At 32.6% G+C, this 21633-nt stretch overlaps 1 protein-coding gene across 1 annotated transcript in view; it reads right to left on the reverse strand.

Moving 5' to 3' along the window:
- Positions 1-21633, reverse strand: part of LOC150103937 (voltage-dependent calcium channel type A subunit alpha-1-like) — a 1762795-nt gene that overhangs the window by 15915 nt on the left and 1725247 nt on the right. The window contains exon 38 of the mRNA XM_090397103.1: positions 834-914. Within this exon, the coding sequence (XP_090253229.1) occupies positions 834-914 (81 nt within the window). The remainder of the gene's footprint in view (positions 1-833; positions 915-21633) is intronic.

Raw genomic sequence — 21633 nt, forward strand, 5'->3', positions numbered from 1 at the left:
TTAGTCTATCGTCATTTTTGTGACGTATTTTGTAACTGTACCACAAGTCTATCGCCATTTTTATGCTATCACTGCAGGAAGAGTTTTGATGTGATCAGCCGTATTTCGATGTGTAGTAACTTCATTAATCCCAGTCTTATGTATGCGCACAATTTTTTTTTATTCATGACTTACAAAAATTAGAATTTGTCAGGATTAAAAATTATTTGAAAGGTATGTGTGCAATACACTTGATTAAAAACCATTCCGCTAACTATTCCACAGCACTTAATAGTTCATTAGAAAAAACATTAACGAATTAATGTATTTGGGGACTAAAATTCTGAAGTATTTCATACACACGATATTCGACTCTCAATTGCAGAAATGAGTACCAATAATAGCACTATTAAACTTTGCATTATAGCTACTTTTCGAAATAAAATTGCTTAAAAAAAAAGTAACATAAGTCGAACTGACTAAGAAAGTACAGGGTGTTTCAAAAAGAATGTCCCGATTTGAAAACTGTATTTGAACACAAATTTGAGCACAATTACAAATGCACATTGAGCATTTATAATTGTGGTGAGTGAGACTTTAAGCCTTACTTCATACTTTATTTATTTCATTTTGTAACTGTACCACATTTTCATGATTAAATATAATTATTTGAAATCGGGTCATTCTTTTTGAAACACCATGTATATTTCAAATGTTTGCAACAATTAGAAATATATTTTTTATTTCTTTACATTTTGACATTATTATTATTATTACTATTATTATTGGTATTTGAATGGCGCAACTTTAAAAGCTAACTGAAAATCCCAAAATAATAATTTTAATTAACTTACATTTATCCTGTTTTGGGATCGAATACTTGTTACTGATGGTCTTCGAGAGGTATTACCTCCAACTCCCAGGAGATCAATAGCCTGCGAAAGGAAACATTGTTGGTAATTATTTGAAAACTTTTAAACGTGGACCATTACACTCTTGCCTCAAATATCAGAAACAACCTGTAAAGATAAAAATTAAGTGTTTTTTTTTTCATTTAAAATATTTGTATTAAATCAGGAACAGCAACACGAACTCCTCGCATGAAGGCGGCAGCCTCTGAAAGAAAATTTTTATTTGAATTTTTATGTGCAGGAAAAAAAAGGTTCCTGCCTTAGTAATACCAACTAAAGCCTGTAAAAAAAAAGTCAGCAGTTATTAGCTAGTGAATTCAAGAATATACCTTACTATAAGAATGCTTTTTTAAAGCAATTTAAATGTGACGTGACGCAGTTAATACCCGTTTTTATTTCACTGATACGTGGAGTGAAGCATCTATCGATATACCACAATTTTCAGTTTTTTGTGATGTGGTGAAATATGAAGCGAATCGAGTCGATCCTATATGAGAAGAAATTGAAGAGAATGTTAGCCATACCTAATTTTGCTAACAAGTTAACAGTACAAGAAATATATTTCAAGAAACTAGTGGAACTAATTTTAAGAAAGTGATCTGATAATTGCAAAAGAATCGTACTAGATCTCGTAAATATATTTGCTCAATAAATGATGAATAATTTACTATCGAATGTAAAACAAATACTCACCTGGTATGTAAGGCCATGTTTAATAATAAATTTGGTGCTGACATTTTCTTTCTGGTTCCTCATCTCAAAGTATTCATCGACGCCTTTATCTGATGGATGTTGCTTCCGTTTAGAATTTAACAGTCTGTCATATTTCATATGCTATCGACAAAACACTGTAGAGAGCAAACTGAATATGCTGTTTTGGTTTCCTAAATTTAGTTCGACTGCATAAGCAGTCAATAAATCTCGATATTTGTTCGCATTCATAAACGAAAGATGATTTCGTCCAGTATATAACAGATGTATTGACTATATCAGAGTAGTTCATACGTTCCTATAAGAAGGTCAATATTCACAAACACATCTGACAACAATTACTCTTTCTTGAACGTGAAAAGACTAATCGATGCCGGATAAAATACGACAGTAAATGATAAAAATTGTAAATGATCTAGGATTTATTACTGTTGTAAAGAATACAATTTTACAGTGAGGTGGGTTTAGATTTTCAGAAGTGATCGATGTAAACCTTTGCAAATGCGCAACTGTTTATAAGCGACGTGAATCAGGACCGGATTAACGTTTTTTTTTTTTGCATGTGTGTGTTTCAGGAAAACATTATTTCCCGATCTTTATATTCGATTTTTTACATTAGAAATAAAACAAATGTTAATTAATTAATTAAAGTTTATAGCAGTTTTTGTATTAACCATCACTTACGATAGCAAACTAACTAATAAAAACAAAACAAAACTTATAAAAAAAAACAGCAATAATAATAAAATAATAATAATGAATAACAGCCCACTCACAATATTAATGTACTATAGGCTTACAGTCTTTCGTGAGTGGGAGTCAAATAAAAAGAAATTAATAAACATAATAGCAATACTAAAAACTGATTCCAGGGAAATGCTGACCGTCAAATATTAGGTTTTATCTAGGGGATAATCAGGCGTCGGTAATAGTGAAATAGGGACAGATTATTATTTCTCAATGAACTGATTTGTACAACTGCTATTCGTACCATTACTACAGTTTAGGCGACTAAACTGCTATAATGTTTAGTCACCTAAATATCAGTTTAGGTGACTATATTTTCCTCCTATTTTAAATGAATCAGGCCATGATTAAGCAAAAGAAAAAAAAAAAAACTTAAGAAGGTATCTCGGAGTATACAACTGCGCTCTTGTAACTTGTGATAAAGTATATTTGAGAAAATAAAAGGTGTGACGAAATCCAAAAGACAACCATTCTTGTTTTTTTAAATCCATGAAAAATATCTAATTTACATTTTGAGAAGGGTTAGACTCTGAATATGTACCATCAGGGTTCATGTCTGAGAGGATTTCTTAACGAAAATAAGATATTTTACATACATTAAGGAAGAAACTTTCCAAACCTCATGAATGCTGTTTACTGTTGAAAAAAAAAAAAAAAAAGCTAATACTAAACCTTCATCTCATCCCCCCTTTAGGCTCAATGATATGCCACTGCTAATGTTATATAACTCTAATTAATGATATGATAGGATAGTTAATCCTTGTAGCTTGCTATCATTCGTGCATGTTCTCTGACTGATTAACTTAACCATTTTCCGAAATGAAAAAACTGAGCCACCTCAAAGTGGTGAACATTAAATGTTATTTAAAATTTTCGCCGAAAGAACCATCTTAAACTCTTCAAAATTTTAAATATAGTCTCATTATGAACTGAATGAGTGTCTCTCAGGAAATAGGCAACTTTTTTAAAATCTAAATATTGGATCTGACTAGTTTTTTTTTACGCAGATATCAACTGAGTTTCAGCACTGGGTCTATGCCATAGACCCAGTGATGTACAGTATTTATGTGACAGATATGAAACTATCCAGGGTGTAGGACTATCACCTTGCTTATTAGAAGCCTGAAACAGCTTGCAAAAATATCTCTAGGAACGAGGTTCTTTGATTACCAACATTTCCTATATGGGATTATCATAAACAAACAAGCAAAGAAATCAAATGTAACTATATTAGGGAACGTTAAATGAAAAAGACAGAGGCAGATATATGAATCGTGTTCCACACAGTGAGAAGAATGCATTTATGAATAATTTTCTAGTAGGTCGTTAATTTTCTAGTTACTAAATTCAAAACTGTATGTATATTCGAAACTAGAACTAAATGATTATTTGCTGATGTAAAATTTTCCCTAATATTCAATTTACAACTGAACGTTTGCATGCCTTTGACAGTATTGTGTAGAATACGAAACTAATCCAAATACGATTATTTAATTATTCTTCAGAAATACATCTCTGTTTACAGTGTATTTTTATGACATACTCCGAAACTAGATTTGAAATGAAAGCTGTAGTTATTATTGTTGTTATTATTATTATTTTTTAAAGGCGGTTAATGAGTTAAGGACAGTCGTTTACTACCGTGATTGGTTTTTGCACTTTGAATAGCCAAGTTGATCAGGCCATCACATACTCTTGAATCCTCTAATAACAACCATAGCATGTAACCATTAATAAATTCCACTTTCTTTTATGAAAAAGACAGAGGCAGACAGTCATTACCTTTCTGTTTCACTACATCTAAATGGGAAAGCTGATAAAATATATATTCTTGATGGCATTAATCGCTATTAGATAAACAGTAATTAGGCGAATTTTTAATAGTAGGGAAAAGGCAAAATTTTCTTTATACTATGAACATATGTGATAATTTTGACCTACCCAAATATTTTCACTTAGATTCTACTTTACTGAAAATTCCTGGAAATTTCTGGCTAATTTAAAAAATAAAAATATTACATAAATACTCATTCAACTTTATCAGTACTGAAACCTTGAAGCTTTTTGGAAAAGTTATGTTTTTGTACCAGTTTCTCTCTATTTTTCTTTCTTTCTGTTTTTTTTTTTTTGAAATTTCACCATGTATGTAGTATCACACTACTATATATATATAATCCGCGATACTTATAGGTTCTTTAGGTTCATCTGTCCAAATTGCCTTTCATAACCGCAATTTTAGAATAAGCTGATTCGTTTTTTGCACGCACGCACGCACCCCCCCCACCCCCCCACATATATATTTTGCAGTATGGTATGGGGCAGATTTAAACGATCACTAATACCTTTACTGGTCTGAATCTTTTTACAAAATAAAAGATCATTTCTTGACATTCGGAGCAAATTGAATAAGTTGCATCGTACCTTTCTTTGAAAAAGACAACATTCACAATAGTCTTTTTTTAGTGGCGCCTCAAAGATTTGCTTATCCTCCTTAGAGTCGGAATTGTATAATTAACGCTCTCTGTGTGAAAGTTTTTTAAAAGTCTCAAAAAAAACAACAACAAGGATTCCGATTAAAACTGAAATGGATGGTCAAAAGATTAACAGTTAGCTTAGTTTAGTAAGCGTACTACAGATAAAGCACAATTTCCATAAGATGCTAGTTTATACGTGTAAGAAAGTAAAGAAATTAAAACTATTTTTGGCATTCATCAATTGAATATTTAAGTGAAAGTTTTGAAAGTAAATAGGCTATTAATGCTGCTACTCCAAATAACTAAATAGTGTTGATAACGAGTGGTGATAACTGAATAGTATTATTTGTTTCTCAAAGGGATCAGCCAGATCAAATTTGAATCCACTGATAGGAAGAGTAACTGATCGGTAGTTTGTGTAGGTCTTCACACACTTGCGAATATAACTTAACAGTGCGTTCTTAAACCAGTCTTGATAAACAAGCTTGACTGTTTAGATGAGGCCAAAGCAACGAAGACTGAAATAAGCGTACTATGTCTGTATATCATGTGAGCTCTCAGTCCGATTTGCATGTTATGATAGATAATAAATAACCCCGAAATTCAAAGAGGACTTTTGCACTTCGGTAAGAGATAAGTTAACTTATCCTTAGTTGAGAAGCCCTTATTAACGCTCTTGCACTGTGATGATAATCTAACCCTAGTCATTCCAACCAAAGGCCACTACTAACTGCTTTACGGAAGCATCCTTAATAAAGAAGCTCTCCCACTCTCTTAGATTGATATTTAGTGAATATGAATTTAAATTGTTCAATAAATGACTTATATAGCTCATATATGTTTTTCGAGGTCTTTCAATCACTGTATGATTTAGCTGATCCCATTTATGAAGTCAAATGAATACTCAAGTATACGTGTTTATCTTAATCGCAATAGTGATTTGAATAGCTTTTATAATATACGCGGCAGCTGCAGCAATTGCTACTGCAGTTTAATTAATTTATTTATTTTTGCTGTGATATAATCGATGGTTGCTTGATTCTATCTGAAGTCATCAGCAATTGACACTGACCTCATAAAATGGCAACTGTTTTTGGACATAATCCGTATTTTAAGTCAACGGTATTTCTGTTTTCACAGCACAACATGGTATGAAAAACTATTCGTTGATCACTATAATATGAATGTTTCTTGTCTGATGATTTGAGTATCTTGTGATCAGCGTTATATGTTGTAAATGGAATCACAGAGAGAAGTAAGAGTATTGCCATGTCTTCACTATTTGGAATCTATTTATTTATGATCATTCAGTCTATATAGACGCGCCCTATTTGGTAGCTTCCAGTGACTGACAGAGCAGGCAGGTGTGGTTCCAAAACAACCCATTGCTTTGCTCTCTCTCTCTCTCTCTTCAGGTACGTTTATACATACGGATCAGTCAGAAAAGTACATATTCAGCTTATTTCGTATTCGGAACCAAACCTTGAACTTTCAAGATTTGTGACCTTGCTTTTTGTTGCATTTGAGCAACATAAAAATGCAGTTTTGGTATAAATAACTCTCTCTTTCTCTTTCAGTAAACTCTACTATTTTAGTCAAATTTAATTTATAATCACGGGATTTACTGAAGTGTATTTTTTCAAATTCGAATTTCCTTTAACTAGCAAAAAGTTATAAAAGCCGAATTAATAATACCCTTCCTTTTAATTATTTTGTTTTTTTTATGTGACTCCCACCCATGAAAGATTGTAAAACTATATAGTACACTAGTGCCATTGGTGGACTAACGTAGTATAATATCGTACCTGAAATTGAATGGTAATTCAGTTTATGATTTGGTTACCACAATTTTAGGAGTCAATGGAGGATAACGTTCACTTAAATATACCTTAGGTTCTTTTTCTAGTAATACAATTTATCAATACTTCAATTGCTTTTACTCTCTCTCGCTCTTCCTTCAGGTATGCTTATAAGGACCAAACAGAAAAGTCAATGTTAAATGTTTAGCTTTTCCTGAAAACTGTAGTCAGTCTTCAGCATAATAACTTCAGTCTCTTTATTATTTGCATCCGGTCTCCATTTAACAATATTCAGGAGCTTGAACACCTCTATAAGTACCAAATATTTGTGAGCTGCCCAGTAACCTTGATGCTGTTTTTCCACAAGAACTCTCCGATTCCAACAGAAAGTTGTCATTCAAGTATACGTAGTCTCCACAGTAGTGTGAACTAAAACTCCATTCTACTTATCAGTAAACCTGTTCCTCTCATTTCCTTTCCTGTTCTTTTTCTTATAAATTTCATATTGACTTCTTGGTGATAAATAAAACTAAATTTTCGTCTCAGGTACAGCCAGTATAACAGAAGATATATCTAAACTGATACACTTCTGTGAACATAACGTTCATGTTGATTTTCAGCTGATCACTCAGATTAATAGATTTTTCAAATTATTTAATATCTTGAGCTTTCCAGAGCCATCGTGGGTAATCTACCAACTGAAATTTATGGGTGCTGTAGCTCCTGAACTGAAAATAACTGTTACCAAGCTAGTGTTGCACACAGAGAATGCCGTTGGTAAAATTTGGTGTTAAGGGATTCTTCGTAAATGTTATCGAACCAATTTAATTTGTGTCGGAAGATTCACTTATTTTTAAAAATTTTTGTTTATTAGTCAAACTTTTAACTTGAATATTTAAACAGAATCTAAGGTTTTTTAAAGTAGGAAATCGAGAACCATTCTTAGAATATTCCCGTAGCCTTTTTTTATTTACCGTTTAAAAAAAAAAAGTCCTGATTAGCCCAAAGAAAGATATATGGAGTATATGCTCCTCTGGGTTTAGGATTATTTATGATTCCAAGTTCCCAGTATGATCTGAACTCCATTAAAAATAACTACCTTTCAATTTTTATTATAGGCGTGATTCAATGTGGAATTTGGCTAAGGGCTTTTTTGCAATGGAATGCAGAAGAGAAATAGCCTGCCGAGTTTCCGTAACTCGTGCTCCCGATAAATCATAACTATAAAAAAAGGTAGTCTCTCTCTCTCTCTCTCTCTGTCTCAGCCATCGTGATATTGTTGAACAAAACAGGAGATGGTGTAGTCGGACATTGTCAGAAAATAGAAGCATTTTAAACTGCAGCAAATGTGGATTATTTTGAGTGGGAGCATGCAAGAACGTTGCAAAGCAGAGTATATATGGCTCAGTATAGACGAATCAGTTCACAAACAGTAAAGCGTTCAAAGTGCTTCTTTTTCAGTTCAAAAAGCAAGTCAACAACAACAGACAATCCTTTTCATGCTAATGACTCTTCGGAACCTTTTAGAGTAGAGAGTGTTTCCACATCATATCCTGCATTCCTCTCTGGGATTCATTCATTGTGAGGCGCAGTTCAAAAATTCATCCCGATTGTTCCGATAATGGTCCAGATGTTCTTGAATTTAGCTATTTAGTCATTAGCGAAGTTTTTGACACCCGTCATTTTGCCATCTTCTCGTAATATAAGCGAATATCCATGATATCGTAAATTGTTCTGTACAAAAGAAGATCATCAACGCCTTTGATTTTTTCATGTTATTTGCTTTGAAGAGCAGTAGTGTTGTCCAGAGTAGTTGAAGTTTTCGGACTGACATTTCCATCGGTCCGTTTATGTTTGTGTTACTGTTTGCGTGACAAACATTTCTACCGCATACAGAGATTATACATATATAAATGTTTCTTGATATGACATTCTGGAACCGCAAAAACCGTAGCAATATGCTATGTATTGACATAGACAGTAGAGACACTATGCCTGGATTGTTATAAGCCAATGTAATAGACATATTAAAAAAAACCCTTAAGAATTCGTCTTCATTTATAATATTCTGAAATATTCATAATACTGCACTATTGGCTAAGAACTTTCAGTTACTTATGTCTTCAAGTTGTGGCGTCGTTCATTTTTGATTTAGGCATCTCTTTCAAGTGTAATATAATCTAGGTTACACTTAGTGGTATTAACAATTCCGTTCGTTCAGTACCATCCACAGCAGTTCATCTTCGAATTATCAACTTATAACATTTCTTCCATATTATTTCATATCTGCTGAACGTGACTTCGAATTATCACCTTATAACATTTCTTCCATATTATTTCATATCTGCTGAACGTGACTAGGAGATATTTCATATCTACTCGTATGTTAAGTATTAATTTAAATATTTCATGCGTTATCAGCTAATTGTCAGACCTTTAGAAAGTAAGCACTCTCCCTCTGTACACACCATGTTTGTCTCTTCCTAAATCCAAAGCGCGAAGTGTCATGAACAGTATCTTTTCATAGCAGTTTCTTGTGCTAATAAATCCATTTAAGGTTCAGTGTGGTGATTTAACGATGCCCTAACCTTTGAATGAATCAATGGTCTCATACTTATTATTAAACAGATTTTAAATATGTTATAGTCTGTTAATACTGATTTCTGAGTGGTCATCATGATATTTCAGATCTAAAGTTTTCAAAGACCATCGATTACTGGCTTTTTCTGTGATAATAATGGACAGTACATGACTCTACCTTGCATTTTCACAATCAGGCAATTGCATTCTTATTTTTCTACCAGTCTGCAGAGCACACATTTATGGGAAAACCCGTTTCTTTGAATTATATACTTCTTTAGTTTTCAACTTATTAGATGCTATTAGCTTATCGTTTGAACTTTTCAGAAAACAGTGTCCAAAAAAACATACGTTCATGGAGCAGTAACTTTTATTAAGTTCAGATTTCATTAGTGATAAAAGGAATTTTCTATACTGAAGTTTTTTATTTATTATTTTTTTAACTCTTTGGGTACTTGAGTTTTCATTCCGCAAGACGTTTCCTTTCGTCTGAAGATGATGAAGCCTTATCAAGAACTCCCACGTTGTACCCTTTTGATAGTACCATACGTATTCGTTAATCTGTCTCGACACGGTTAAATAAATAAATAAAAGAATATCAAGATGTGTCCTGAAGAAAGATTGCAATTGTAATTTATATATAGCGCGATTCTTATCTGTCATTTTTATAATTTCATCTTTTTTCATGTAAAACTCATCACAGATGATTGCATGTTCTTCCAAAAGTCAGTTCTCATAATCGTTTCAGAATGATTACCTCAAACATTTTTTATCTGCGATATCACTACAGCTGTACTTGTATTGCATTTTCACGCTATATACAATAGTAATATAATAAACTGTTGTTTATCATATTCATCAACTAATAAACCCACATCATCATAGAAAGTTAGTTTTAAAAGAAAAATCACGAATTGCTGCAAGGGAGTGTATCTTAATATTTCAGGATTTTTGTTTTTTTCTTTTTATGGGTAACCTTTTTTCAACATAATCCTAGTCAAAAGCTTAGGCATTAAATTTGTAATCAGTTTTGCAAGTCCATGTAATTCATATTTTTGATAACATGTTTCGAGAAGAATTTTCGTTAGCAGATGCAGATTTAGCTAATTCGATAACCATTCAGTTATTTGTTATAATTATGTTGAAAAATGGAGTAAGACAAGGATGTGTCTTACTCCATATTTTTAAAAACTTGCTCACTATATACACTGTACAATATATATATATAGTGAGCAAGTTTTTAAAAATATTTCGGAACTGAAGGGTGTAAAAGTCGGAGGTAGGAACTTCAACAACTTCAGGTATGCAGATGACACAGTCCTTAGAGCTGAATCTGAAGATGACCTTCGAAACTTAGTCACGGAAATTTACAATAGAAGCTTAGACATGGGTTTAATTATTAACCTAAAGAAAACAAAGTGCATGATTATATCAAAATAAACAATAAATAAGAAACTAAACATAACTGTTAACAAAAAGAAAATTGAACAGATTCAGTCTTTTATATATTTGGAACAAATGTTTACAGACAGAGGAAATTCCCTTAAAGAAATAAAAAGAAGAATAGAGATAGCAAGAAAAGCCTTTATTGATACGAAAACAGTTCTAACATCCAGAAACATTAATATAGACACAAGAAAAAATTAATAAAATGCTATATCTGGTCAAGCCTTCTCTACAACAGTGAAACTTGAACTCTAAATAAAGAAGCTTTCGAAATGTGGACCATCAGAAGAATGTTGAAAATACCATGGACAGAGAAAATGAAAAACGAAGATGTTTTAAAGAAAGTAAAAATGAAAAAAACATTAATGAAAATAATTAAAGAACGAAAACTTAAATATTTTGGACATCTAACTAGACAAAAAGCATTCAGAAATTAATATTAGAAGGGAAACTGGATGGAAAAAGAGGGAGAGGTAGACCCAAGAGAATGTGGTTTGAAGATATTAAGGACTGGACTGGCTTGAATACCATAAATGTTCCTGAGCAGCAAAAAAAGAAAAAGTTCCGTGACATGGTTGCCAACCTCCTTCTAGGGGATGACACGTGAAGAAGAATGGTTTAAGAATTATAAATATATTTTCAGTGACAGTTTGAGACCTCGGCAAGGTAAAGTTTAAGCATTGATTTTTATGATTAAATACTCACAAATCATGAAAGATATAATCAGAACTCATCTTTTGGTTGGAAGGCCAGGATTCGATTTCCGTCTAGGACGAGATAAACATTTACAAGGACTTTTCAACCGAAGGCGAGTTAGCTGGAACGATTCTGCGGTGGCAGGTTTCTCCTCCTGAAAACGCAAATTGTCATACTGAAAAACAGACCAAACAGCCAGAGAACACAAACTATGTAGACTATGAAGACAGGGCTGTCACCCCTATCTAGCAACAGTTAAGTTAACTGAAGACAAAGCGAACGCTGAAGTCCATCTAGGCGGATTTGACTAGGAAAGAACTGGAAGCTGGTGCATTCGTTCCTTAAATCAAAATCAAGAACTAATTGAAGAATTAGATAAGAAAAATATCAAAATAATTGTAGCATTTATATCACAAAAAAAAAAAGAAACTTTAAGAAAAAGGAATGCATAAGTTAAATAAATATCCCATATATTTCAGTGGAGTAGAGAAACAGCAGGGAGCTACAGCAAGTGTAGGAATAATAATACATGAAGATTTTCAAATTGAAATAAATGAACGGGAATACTTATTTGAAAAAAATATATATATACTGAGAATAAAAATAAAATTGCAAAATAAAACTCTAAATAGAATCAATATGTACTGCCTGAAGAAGGAAAACCGGAAATAGAAAACCGAAAAATTTTATGAAACAGTTAAAGAAAAGTGTAAAAAATATACCAGCTGATAATACTCCGTATCATTAATAATTCTAAAATGAGACAAATGCAATGATTGGAAAACATGTCAAAGATTTGTTCAGTTCAATTTTGTATAGATAACGAATTTAGAAATAAATAATTATTTAATCACAAGAGTCGACACTGAGTAATATGAAGAAATAACAGAGGACATATGTCTACAATATATTATATAATAACAAGTAAAACAGTAAAATCAGATGAAACATATTAGAGTTTTAACATCTGGGAACATTGGACTATTGATAGGAATCGATTGCATCAAAATATAAGTAAAGTGAAAAAGCTAAACAAAGACAGATTTATTACTAGAAGTATAAGAATACTTTACCAAAATATACTGAAAGAACAATTAAAATGTTATGAGTAATGAGCAATATATATATAGTTTTTCATTGGGAAAAATTTTAAACGAATATCAAAAAAGTAGCACATGAAGTACTAGGACAGAAACAAACAGGCAAATGTAAAACAAGATGGATCCCCAAGTATGTTTGGGGAAATAAAAGCACTATCAGAACTCTCCCCCCCTCCCTCAACAAAATTTAATAAACATTTACTAGATATGACTGACAGAGCCAAACATTATAAGAAATGAAATAAACAACAGGAATATGACTTATTCAGAACACAGAACAGGCATGGAGAATGATACGAAATTAGCACTCAAATAAATCTGTGAATACATAAACATAAACGTCACAGAAAGAAAACAGTAGAAAAGTCTTTCATTAAATTATAATTATGCGAAGAAGAAATAAAAATGTCAGAAATATTACTGCCAGAAAACACTAATGAACTTGAAATAAACAATAATTTGGAATTAGTCATCGCAAAATTTAAAAAAAAAAAAAGTATGTCAGCTTGAAACGGATGGAATTTGTAACAAGTTAAAATATGGAGCTAAAGGAATGACTGAAATTAGAAATTTAATTAAATATATCTTAAAAAAACATTCCCAAGGAATAGAGGATGAACATTATAATATCGGTATTTAAAAGGGGAAAAATCTGATCCTAAAAGCTATCAGGCAATTTATTTAACCACATATGCTATATTTGTTGTAAAGTAAATAGCATAAAACGCAACAGAATATAGCAGATCAATATTTATGTGTTTCAGTGATTTAGAAATGGCTTTCGATAGAATCAGGTTACAGGATGTCTTGAAAGTCAGCATCAAGAATATAACACTGCCAATTATGCAAAGGATCAAATATATATATACAAAGAACATAAATATTTCATAAAATATCGCAACACAGATAGGCAGAAAATCCCTATAAGGAAAGGGATCTGACGGGGCGATTCTGTAATTCCATATTTATTTAATATAATTGCGAAGGATATAATAACAGAATTTAAGAAATAGAAGTCAAATGGAATAAAAATAAAAATAATAAAGAAATTTTAAATTTGGTTGGATATGAAAATGATGGAAATTACTTCAGGAAATGAAGATGATCTTCAAAGGTAATTATTTAAATTACAATACATATACAGCAATTTTAACATGGAAATATCAACAGAGAAATGAAAGACAATGGTAACTGCAAAAGACCCATTAATATGTAAATTGGAACTAAATATGAAAACATTGGAACAAGTAATGAAATGTGAATACTTAAGAATAATGCTGACAGTGAAAAATATAACATAGAATGAAGTAAACGAACAATACCCGAAGGCTAATAAAAATCAGGATGCTTAAATTTAAGTAAATGGGAAAAATAAATATATAACAAAAGAAACAAAAGTAAGAATCTATAAATATTAGTCTGCCAGTATTAATTATGCACATAAAACAAGACTATATACATCAAAAACACTGCAGATAACTACATGTGAAATGAAAAATAAAAATGAAATGAAAATTAATAAAACAATCTTTGATAGAATAAACATTTATAAAAAAATGTCAGTTGCAACCTACCCATTGCATATTAATAGAATGGATTCAAAAAGAATAGTTAAATCAGCAAGAAACTGAAAAGCAAATACAAAAAGCGCAATTAGAAGACCAAAAAATGATGGACAGAGTGAATGCATCGAAGTACTGTACACGCAAGAAACTGAAGCTTAAAGCGAAGAGGAAAAAAGAAGAAGAAAGTCAAGTTTATTTGGCCATAAATAGAGTCTTTGGCTCAACATATAAAAGTATAATGTATGATTAAGGATATTAGTACCAAACGCTCTCTAGGTAAATAAAAGCCATATTTTATTTCCGAGGTCAAGTTATCTTCTTAATAATGTGAAAACATTATTAAGAGGATTCATATACAGGCTGATAATAATTTCAGTTCTGATTTGTGATAATGAGTTTCAGAATTTGAGTTCATGAGCTCAAATGATATTTTTGATACCAACATACGCTACTTTTATGCTGATTAGGTAAATGAAATGAATGATTATAAACATCATTCTGTCAGAAAAGATTAGTAAGGGCAATTTGTATTTCATAATAGTTATTATGTATCTATTTTTGATGTGTTGTTTATCACTAGTATTTTTGAACACATCCATAATAATCTTGTTGATTAAAATGTGTGATGCTAAGGATTTAAGTGAATGTAGTCAAGTAGTAAGATTATTATTTGTTGTTTAAGGTTTTGTTTGTTTTGGACTGCTCAACATTGAGGTGTACTAAACATTATGTTGAGCCTCCGTAGCTCAGTCGGTTTCGACGATACTCTTCCGTTGAAAGACCTGGATTCGAATCTCGTCTAGGAGATGCGCGAAGAAACTTTATCAGGGCTTTTGAACTTAAGTGAGTTAGCTGGTCCCAAAAGGGGATGGAAGTTTTTTCCTCTCTCCAGGAAACTCGGGTTTTTCATCACGCACACAGGCAAATCGGCCAGGAGAACAAACGCAATCTGCATGCATCGTATACTTATAGGCATAGCGGCTAATCACCTTATCTTGGAATCGTGGTTATGAAATCCAAGGATACCTTGGATGGTTATGGGCACTTAAGGGTCATTTAAGAACTGTATATTGACTATATACAGTTCTTAAATGTAAATATTAATGTAAATTAAATAGCAAATATTCAACATGCTTTGTAAACATGCACAATGCACAAATATAAAGTAACAACAATGTTTTGGTTATATCAATTTTTTGGGTGTCTGTTAATGTAAAAACAAACATAATTTATGCCAGTTTAACATATGATCTACTAGAAAGTTTACATCGAGGTAAAAATTAAATTATTAATTTGCTACTACTCTCAACCACTATTATAATCACTTTATATAATTATCATTTATAATTACTTTATAAAGTTAATACAGTTATGTACTCATGTACCAGCAGAAGATATATCGCATCTAAATTTAAAACAGAATCAAACTTTATTTCATTTCTTCTTCAATTTAAAACAAAAAAAAAAAGGAATATTTATATTAATAACTTTCAGTGCTTATGGTTTTAAATTTAAGTTGTATATAATAAGCAAGCAAAATTTTTTCAAGCAGTATTGCTGACTGATTTACTGTTTAAAAATATATATATATATAAAAAAATAAATAAACCTTCAAATGGAAATAATTGAAAATTGAGGGGTGTCACTTTGATCCAACTAAGCGTTCGCACTGTTGAGTTTTCACAGCACTTCGTTCTTTGAGGCGATTCAAAACATCATAAGGTTATCTGCTTCAACCAGGACCGTACTTACACTTTCCAAAGCGGGCGGGACCCAAGGCGCTAAAGTACTCCCGGGCCCTATCTCATTGTTTGAGGCATTAAATTGGCCCTAATTTTTCGGAACTCCCAGCTAGAGCCTCGTGCGTCTATAGATAAGTACGGTCATGACTTTAACCTAACCAATAGAGAATTATCTTTGCAGAGGCTATAATGAAACCGTAATAGGTCAGACTCTTTTAAAAACTTACTGCTATGTATATATGTATGAATATACCTCTCGTTTCGCGTTGCCTATATTGCTATACAAGACATACAGATATGTGCGAGTTGGCTGAACATGTACATATTGTCAGGGCTACATCAACTTATGGTTATCACTTAACTTTCCTTCACTTTCAACAAGGAGCAGTTTTTGCCTCTTCTATATATATCGGTTAGTATATGAAGATCGGGTATAAAAATGAAGGCGAAAAAAAAAAGATTTTTTTTTAAATTTATATTTATTCGTATGGAGTTCACCCAGTTTCTCATGACTGGTTGAGCCCTCCTAATGAGGGATTAAGTATGCATTTTATGACTGTAGATCCGTGTGTCTTCGCGGGCCGATTTGCCTGTTCTGAGGGACGAAAAACCCGGGAGTTTCCTGGTGAAAAAAACCCTCTACTTCCATATGAGACCGGCTAACAGACCTTTAGTCAAAAGAGACCAGATTCCTCACATCAACGCCGTCGCCAGATTAGATCGCGCCCTGAAGCAAACACTTAAATTCATGTTAGAGGTTTAATGGAATATTAACAGCACTGAGAAAGGGTTAAAACTAATTTTAATACTTCCAATATTTCGTCTCCATCACAGAGATATCTTCGGGATTGCAAAAACGTTTTGTAACAACACACACACACACACACACACACACACACACACACACACACACACACACACACACACACACACACACACACACACACACACACACACACACACACACACACACACACACACACACACACACACACACAATACAAAGTAAAAGTAACGTCCCATCTAGGTGGTGCACCCTCTATGGGCATTTGCAGGTGGCATGGGATGTAAAGAGGGATCGCTGATAATTAAAGTTTCCCAAATTTTGGGAAGTTTAATGCAACCGTATTTGTTTAAATTAGGTTGATTCCTCAGTGCAGATGCAGATTCAAAGAATAGTCTTTCTTTTTTGAATTTACTATCGTGGAGCATGGTAGTTTTTTTCCAGGAGATCCTGTGGGAAGTATACAAAACATGGTCTGCAAGGCCAGACTGACCATAATCGTGTTTGCAGATGTAAGAACTGTGTTCTTCTAACCGGATGAATGCTCACCTGCCTGTTTGTTCAAAGTAGGCAACTTTACAGGAACAAGGTACTCTATATACACCAGGCATGAAAGAGGAGGGAGCTGGTCTTTAGTGGAGCGGATAAGGGCAGCAAGTTTATGGTGGGGCTTAAAAGCTGTATGGAGGTTGTACTTTTTTAATGATCTGGCTATTTTTTCTGAAGTACCACGGATGTAAGGAATGGTGCTGGCATTGCTGAAGTCTTTCTGAAGAGATGGTCGGGGAATGGGGAAGGACTTAATTATTTTTTTAATTCTGTAGTCATTATAGCCGTTGGAAAGGAAGGTGTTGTGCATGTGTTTGAGTTCGGTTGAAAGGGCAGTTTTACTGGAAAAAAAGATTGTGGCCCCAATTGGTCAGAGTTTTAATAATGTCATATTGCTGGGAGGGGTAGTGGTGGTGGGAAAGTTTGTGAATGTATCTTCTTGTATGAGTAGGTTTTCTATATACAAAGAAAGAAAGGTTACCATTAGGAAGGAGTGTTACTAAGGTGTCTAGGAAGGGTAAACTATTGTTATTTTCCTTTTCCATCGTAAACTGGATTCTTGGATATAGACTATTGAGGTGACCGAGAAAGGAATCTAATGTGTCTGGGCCATGAGGCCAAATAGAGAACACATCATCTACATATCTTAGCCAGATAGATGGTTTTAGAGAAGAAGAATCAATGGCTCGCTTTTCAAAATTTTCCATGTAATAATTGGCAAGGGGAGGGGGAACCCATGGCAGTTCCCTCTATCTGTCTGTAGATTTTGTTCTTCCAAGAGAAATAACCAGAGTTGATGGCAAAGGAAAAGAGCTCTTCGATATCAGAAGGAAAAACATTTTTTAAGAGTGTTAAGGTGTCAATTAGGGGAATATTTGTAAACAAAGAGATGATGTCAAAGCTGACCAGTATATCTGTATTATTTAAAGTAAGATTTTCAATTAAGTTTTTAAAGTATTATTGGAAGTATTAAAATTAGTTTTAATCCTTTCTCAGTGCTGTTAATATTCCATTAAACCTCTAACATGAATTCTTCACAGCACTTAAGCCTCAACACACACAAACAATTAAATATCGTCCCTGATGGATGATAAGACAAAAATATAAGAAAATCTCAAATTGCTATTTGTTTTTATTACAAGAGAAACATTAATGCAAAACGATTACATAATAATAATTAAATGTTTGCTCTAAGGGGGATATTGCACAATAAAACTGTTTATAAGCTCTTCTAAATTTAAATGATAAGCTATGTCCGCCTCTATCGATATAGTTGCTAGATCAACCAATCTTTCTTGGCTCATTGCTGTTCGCAAATAATTTCTAAGCAGTTTTAAGCTTGGAAAAGCGTCTTTCCGCACTTGCTACGCTAACAATTCCTGTTAGCGACGGCGCCTACTGCAATATGGCTGAACGAGCGCCCTTATCAAGCTGAGCCGTCTACGCTACACCCTGTCGATGGTACTGCCTCACATAATGGGTGGGAATCGAACCCAGGTCTTTCCAACCAAAGTCTTCGTCTATACTGCCTGAGCTATGGAGGCTCTTATTTTCACACACACACACACACACACACACACACACACACACACACACACACACACACACACACACACACACACACACACACACACACACACACACACACACATTTATGGTAGACCTTTGTTAAAGAAAACTATAACTGAGCATCTTTAAATAATAATAATAATATATATATATATATATATATATATATATATACATATATACGGAAAAAGTGTACTCTGTGACACGTGAAAGCATATCTAGAATGATGTCGGGAAATAAAAAAAGTTAAAGAAAAAGAAACAGATACTGCGCCTGTGATCACAGGCTCAGCATTTTTGTTTAGAAAAATTTTAATTTTTTTTTACATAAAAATGCAACTAATATTTTAAAAATCTTAATCATTGAAAAAATTTAGGAATACGGAATTCACACAATGCAGTTATATTAACTACAATAGCTGAATATTAACTACAGTAATATTCTTGAAGCTATAAAACAGAAATGAATTTTTTTTGAATATTTTAAAGGAAAGTCTGTATAGAAAATCAGGATAGTATTCAAAAGATAATTCATAGGATAAGATGTAAACCATACAGACATAGATAATATATAGACCCTGCAGCGCAGTGGCGGCTGGTGAAAGTTTTAAGTAGGGGTGCTGCATATATATAAAAAAATAAAAATAAAACTTTTTTTCCCTAATCAGTAACGAATTTATTAATAAATAAATTTACATATTAAAAAATTGCTTTATTAAAAATATTTCATCCTCACCACGAACAAACACCAATAATAAAAGTTTCGTAGCAATAGTAATGACAAGCGCAAACGAATCACAGTGCATTTCATTCGTGTAACGATAATTGAAAAAATATAATTCTTTTCATATTTTCAAAGTGACACTCGTCATAATTCAGCCTTGTATCTATAATAAATAAATAATTATATGTTATTTTAACAAAATAAAATAAGATTTACAAAAAATAGTTCACCACGAACACAGCACCAATAATAAACGTTTCATATCTCGCAGAAATAACACGCGGAAGCATATGATACACTGTCCAAGCGGCAGTGTATCTAAAGACGTAACGTGCAATGACAAGCGCAAACAAATATCGGCGTTAGATCGCATTGCATTTGTTTCGTGTAACGATAATTGAAAAAATATAATTCTTTTCATATTTTCAACAGTGACACTCGTCATAATTCAGCTTTGTATCTATAATAAATAAATAAATAATTATATGTTATTTTAACAAAATAAAATAAGATTTCCAAAAAATAGTTCACCACGAACATGCACCAATAATAAACGTTTCATATCTCACAGAAATAACGCGCGGAAGCATATGATACACTGCCCAAGCAGCAGTGTATCTAAAGACTTAACGTGCAATGACAAGCGCAAACAAATATCGGCGTTAGATCGCATTGCATTTGTTTCGTGTAACGATAATTGAAAAAATATAATTCTTTTCATATTTTCAACAGTGACACTCGTCATAATTCAGCTTTGTATCTATAATAAATAAATAATTATATGTTATTTTAACCAAATAAAATAAGATTTCCAAAAAATAGTTCACCACGAACATGCACCAATAATAAACGTTTCATATCTCACAGAAATAACGCGCGGAAGCATATGATACACTGCCCAAGCGGCAGTGTATCTAATGACGTAATGTGCAATGACAAGCGCAAACGAATATCGACGTTAGATCGCAGTGCATTTGTTTCGTAATCTAAAGCGTTAATCGAACAATTCCAATTATTAACTATTCAATCAGTGTCAAAACATAAGCTGTAACCTTATGTTGTAATATAATGTTGTAAGCATTGTTATTATTTATAAACACAAACAAAATTTAATTTTTTCCTTGGGGGGTGCTGCGGTGTCGCAGTGCTTATGTACGAGCCGCCACTGCTTCAGCGATATCTGAGAGTTCATATGGGTTGTTGCATTTGCTGATATCAGGTTTCCAGAAGGATACTGTTTGCCCACAGGGAAGGCTGGGAAAGCAACTTGATTGGGTTTCACAGTGGGCCGTTTCGTGTGTTTAATTAGAGGCCTATTGATATAACTTCTCATACATGTTAAAAGTGATTCTTTATTAGTAATTACTGCGACTACTTTGTTACTGTTACAACCAGCCTTTATTCTAAGCTTTCCCCCCCCCTATTGCATAAGTTTCCAAAGTACAAATACCAAGTCAGGCGCGAAGTATATCATAACTTGAAGCTCTGGTTAAGCTATGAATACTGCGGCATTCCATGAATGCAAGTTCAGACATGAATGAGAGTTACTGCGCGCAAGTAAGGTACAAAGGGATTTTCCAAGAGGCTAACAAGAATGAGCGAGATAAAGATGAAAAAAACTAATTTTATAATACAGTACTGTAATTGCATATTCTTATTTATTTGTATACTTTTGTATAAAATATAGTTTCATTGTTCAATTAAATATTTTTGTGTTTTCTATAATACTTTTAACTGCAGAAAAAAAAAAAAAAAAAAAACCGGACGTTAAAATTTAACGTTCAATTGTATAAGAATAAAAGCTAGTTAAAACTTTATCAAAGCACACACATACATTGTAAAAAAAACCAGCTAAATTGCTTATCGTCAAAGCTTAACCCAGCTAAACAGCTAAAATGCTTATCGTCAGATTCGCACAAAATTGTGCGAATCTGACGATAAGCTCAATCTTCGAATAAGGACCATATCTCAAGATTCCTATATTGGCATTATCGTTTTTTTATTTTTTTTATTTTTTAATTGAGATTTGAAAATCTCTTGCTCAGATTCTTTGTTGTATTATTGAGGAGCAAAGTATGTAACTGAAGTCATTTTTTTTTTTAATACTAACGTAAACCTGACTTCCGAACAGAGTAAAAGTTTTTGGCACGTTGTCACAATTAGCGGTTCAATTCAATAATCCAGTTAAGTGCTGATTTATCATTAAATCACTTAAGGAATTGAACAACGTAGATACGAATATAAATTAAATTACACTT

Source organism: Typopeltis vanoorti, chromosome 8 (assembly GCF_054136105.1).
Source record: "Typopeltis vanoorti isolate ZY-2024b chromosome 8, IOZ_Tvanoo_1.0, whole genome shotgun sequence".
Classification (NCBI taxonomy): Eukaryota; Metazoa; Arthropoda; class Arachnida; order Uropygi; family Thelyphonidae; genus Typopeltis; species Typopeltis vanoorti.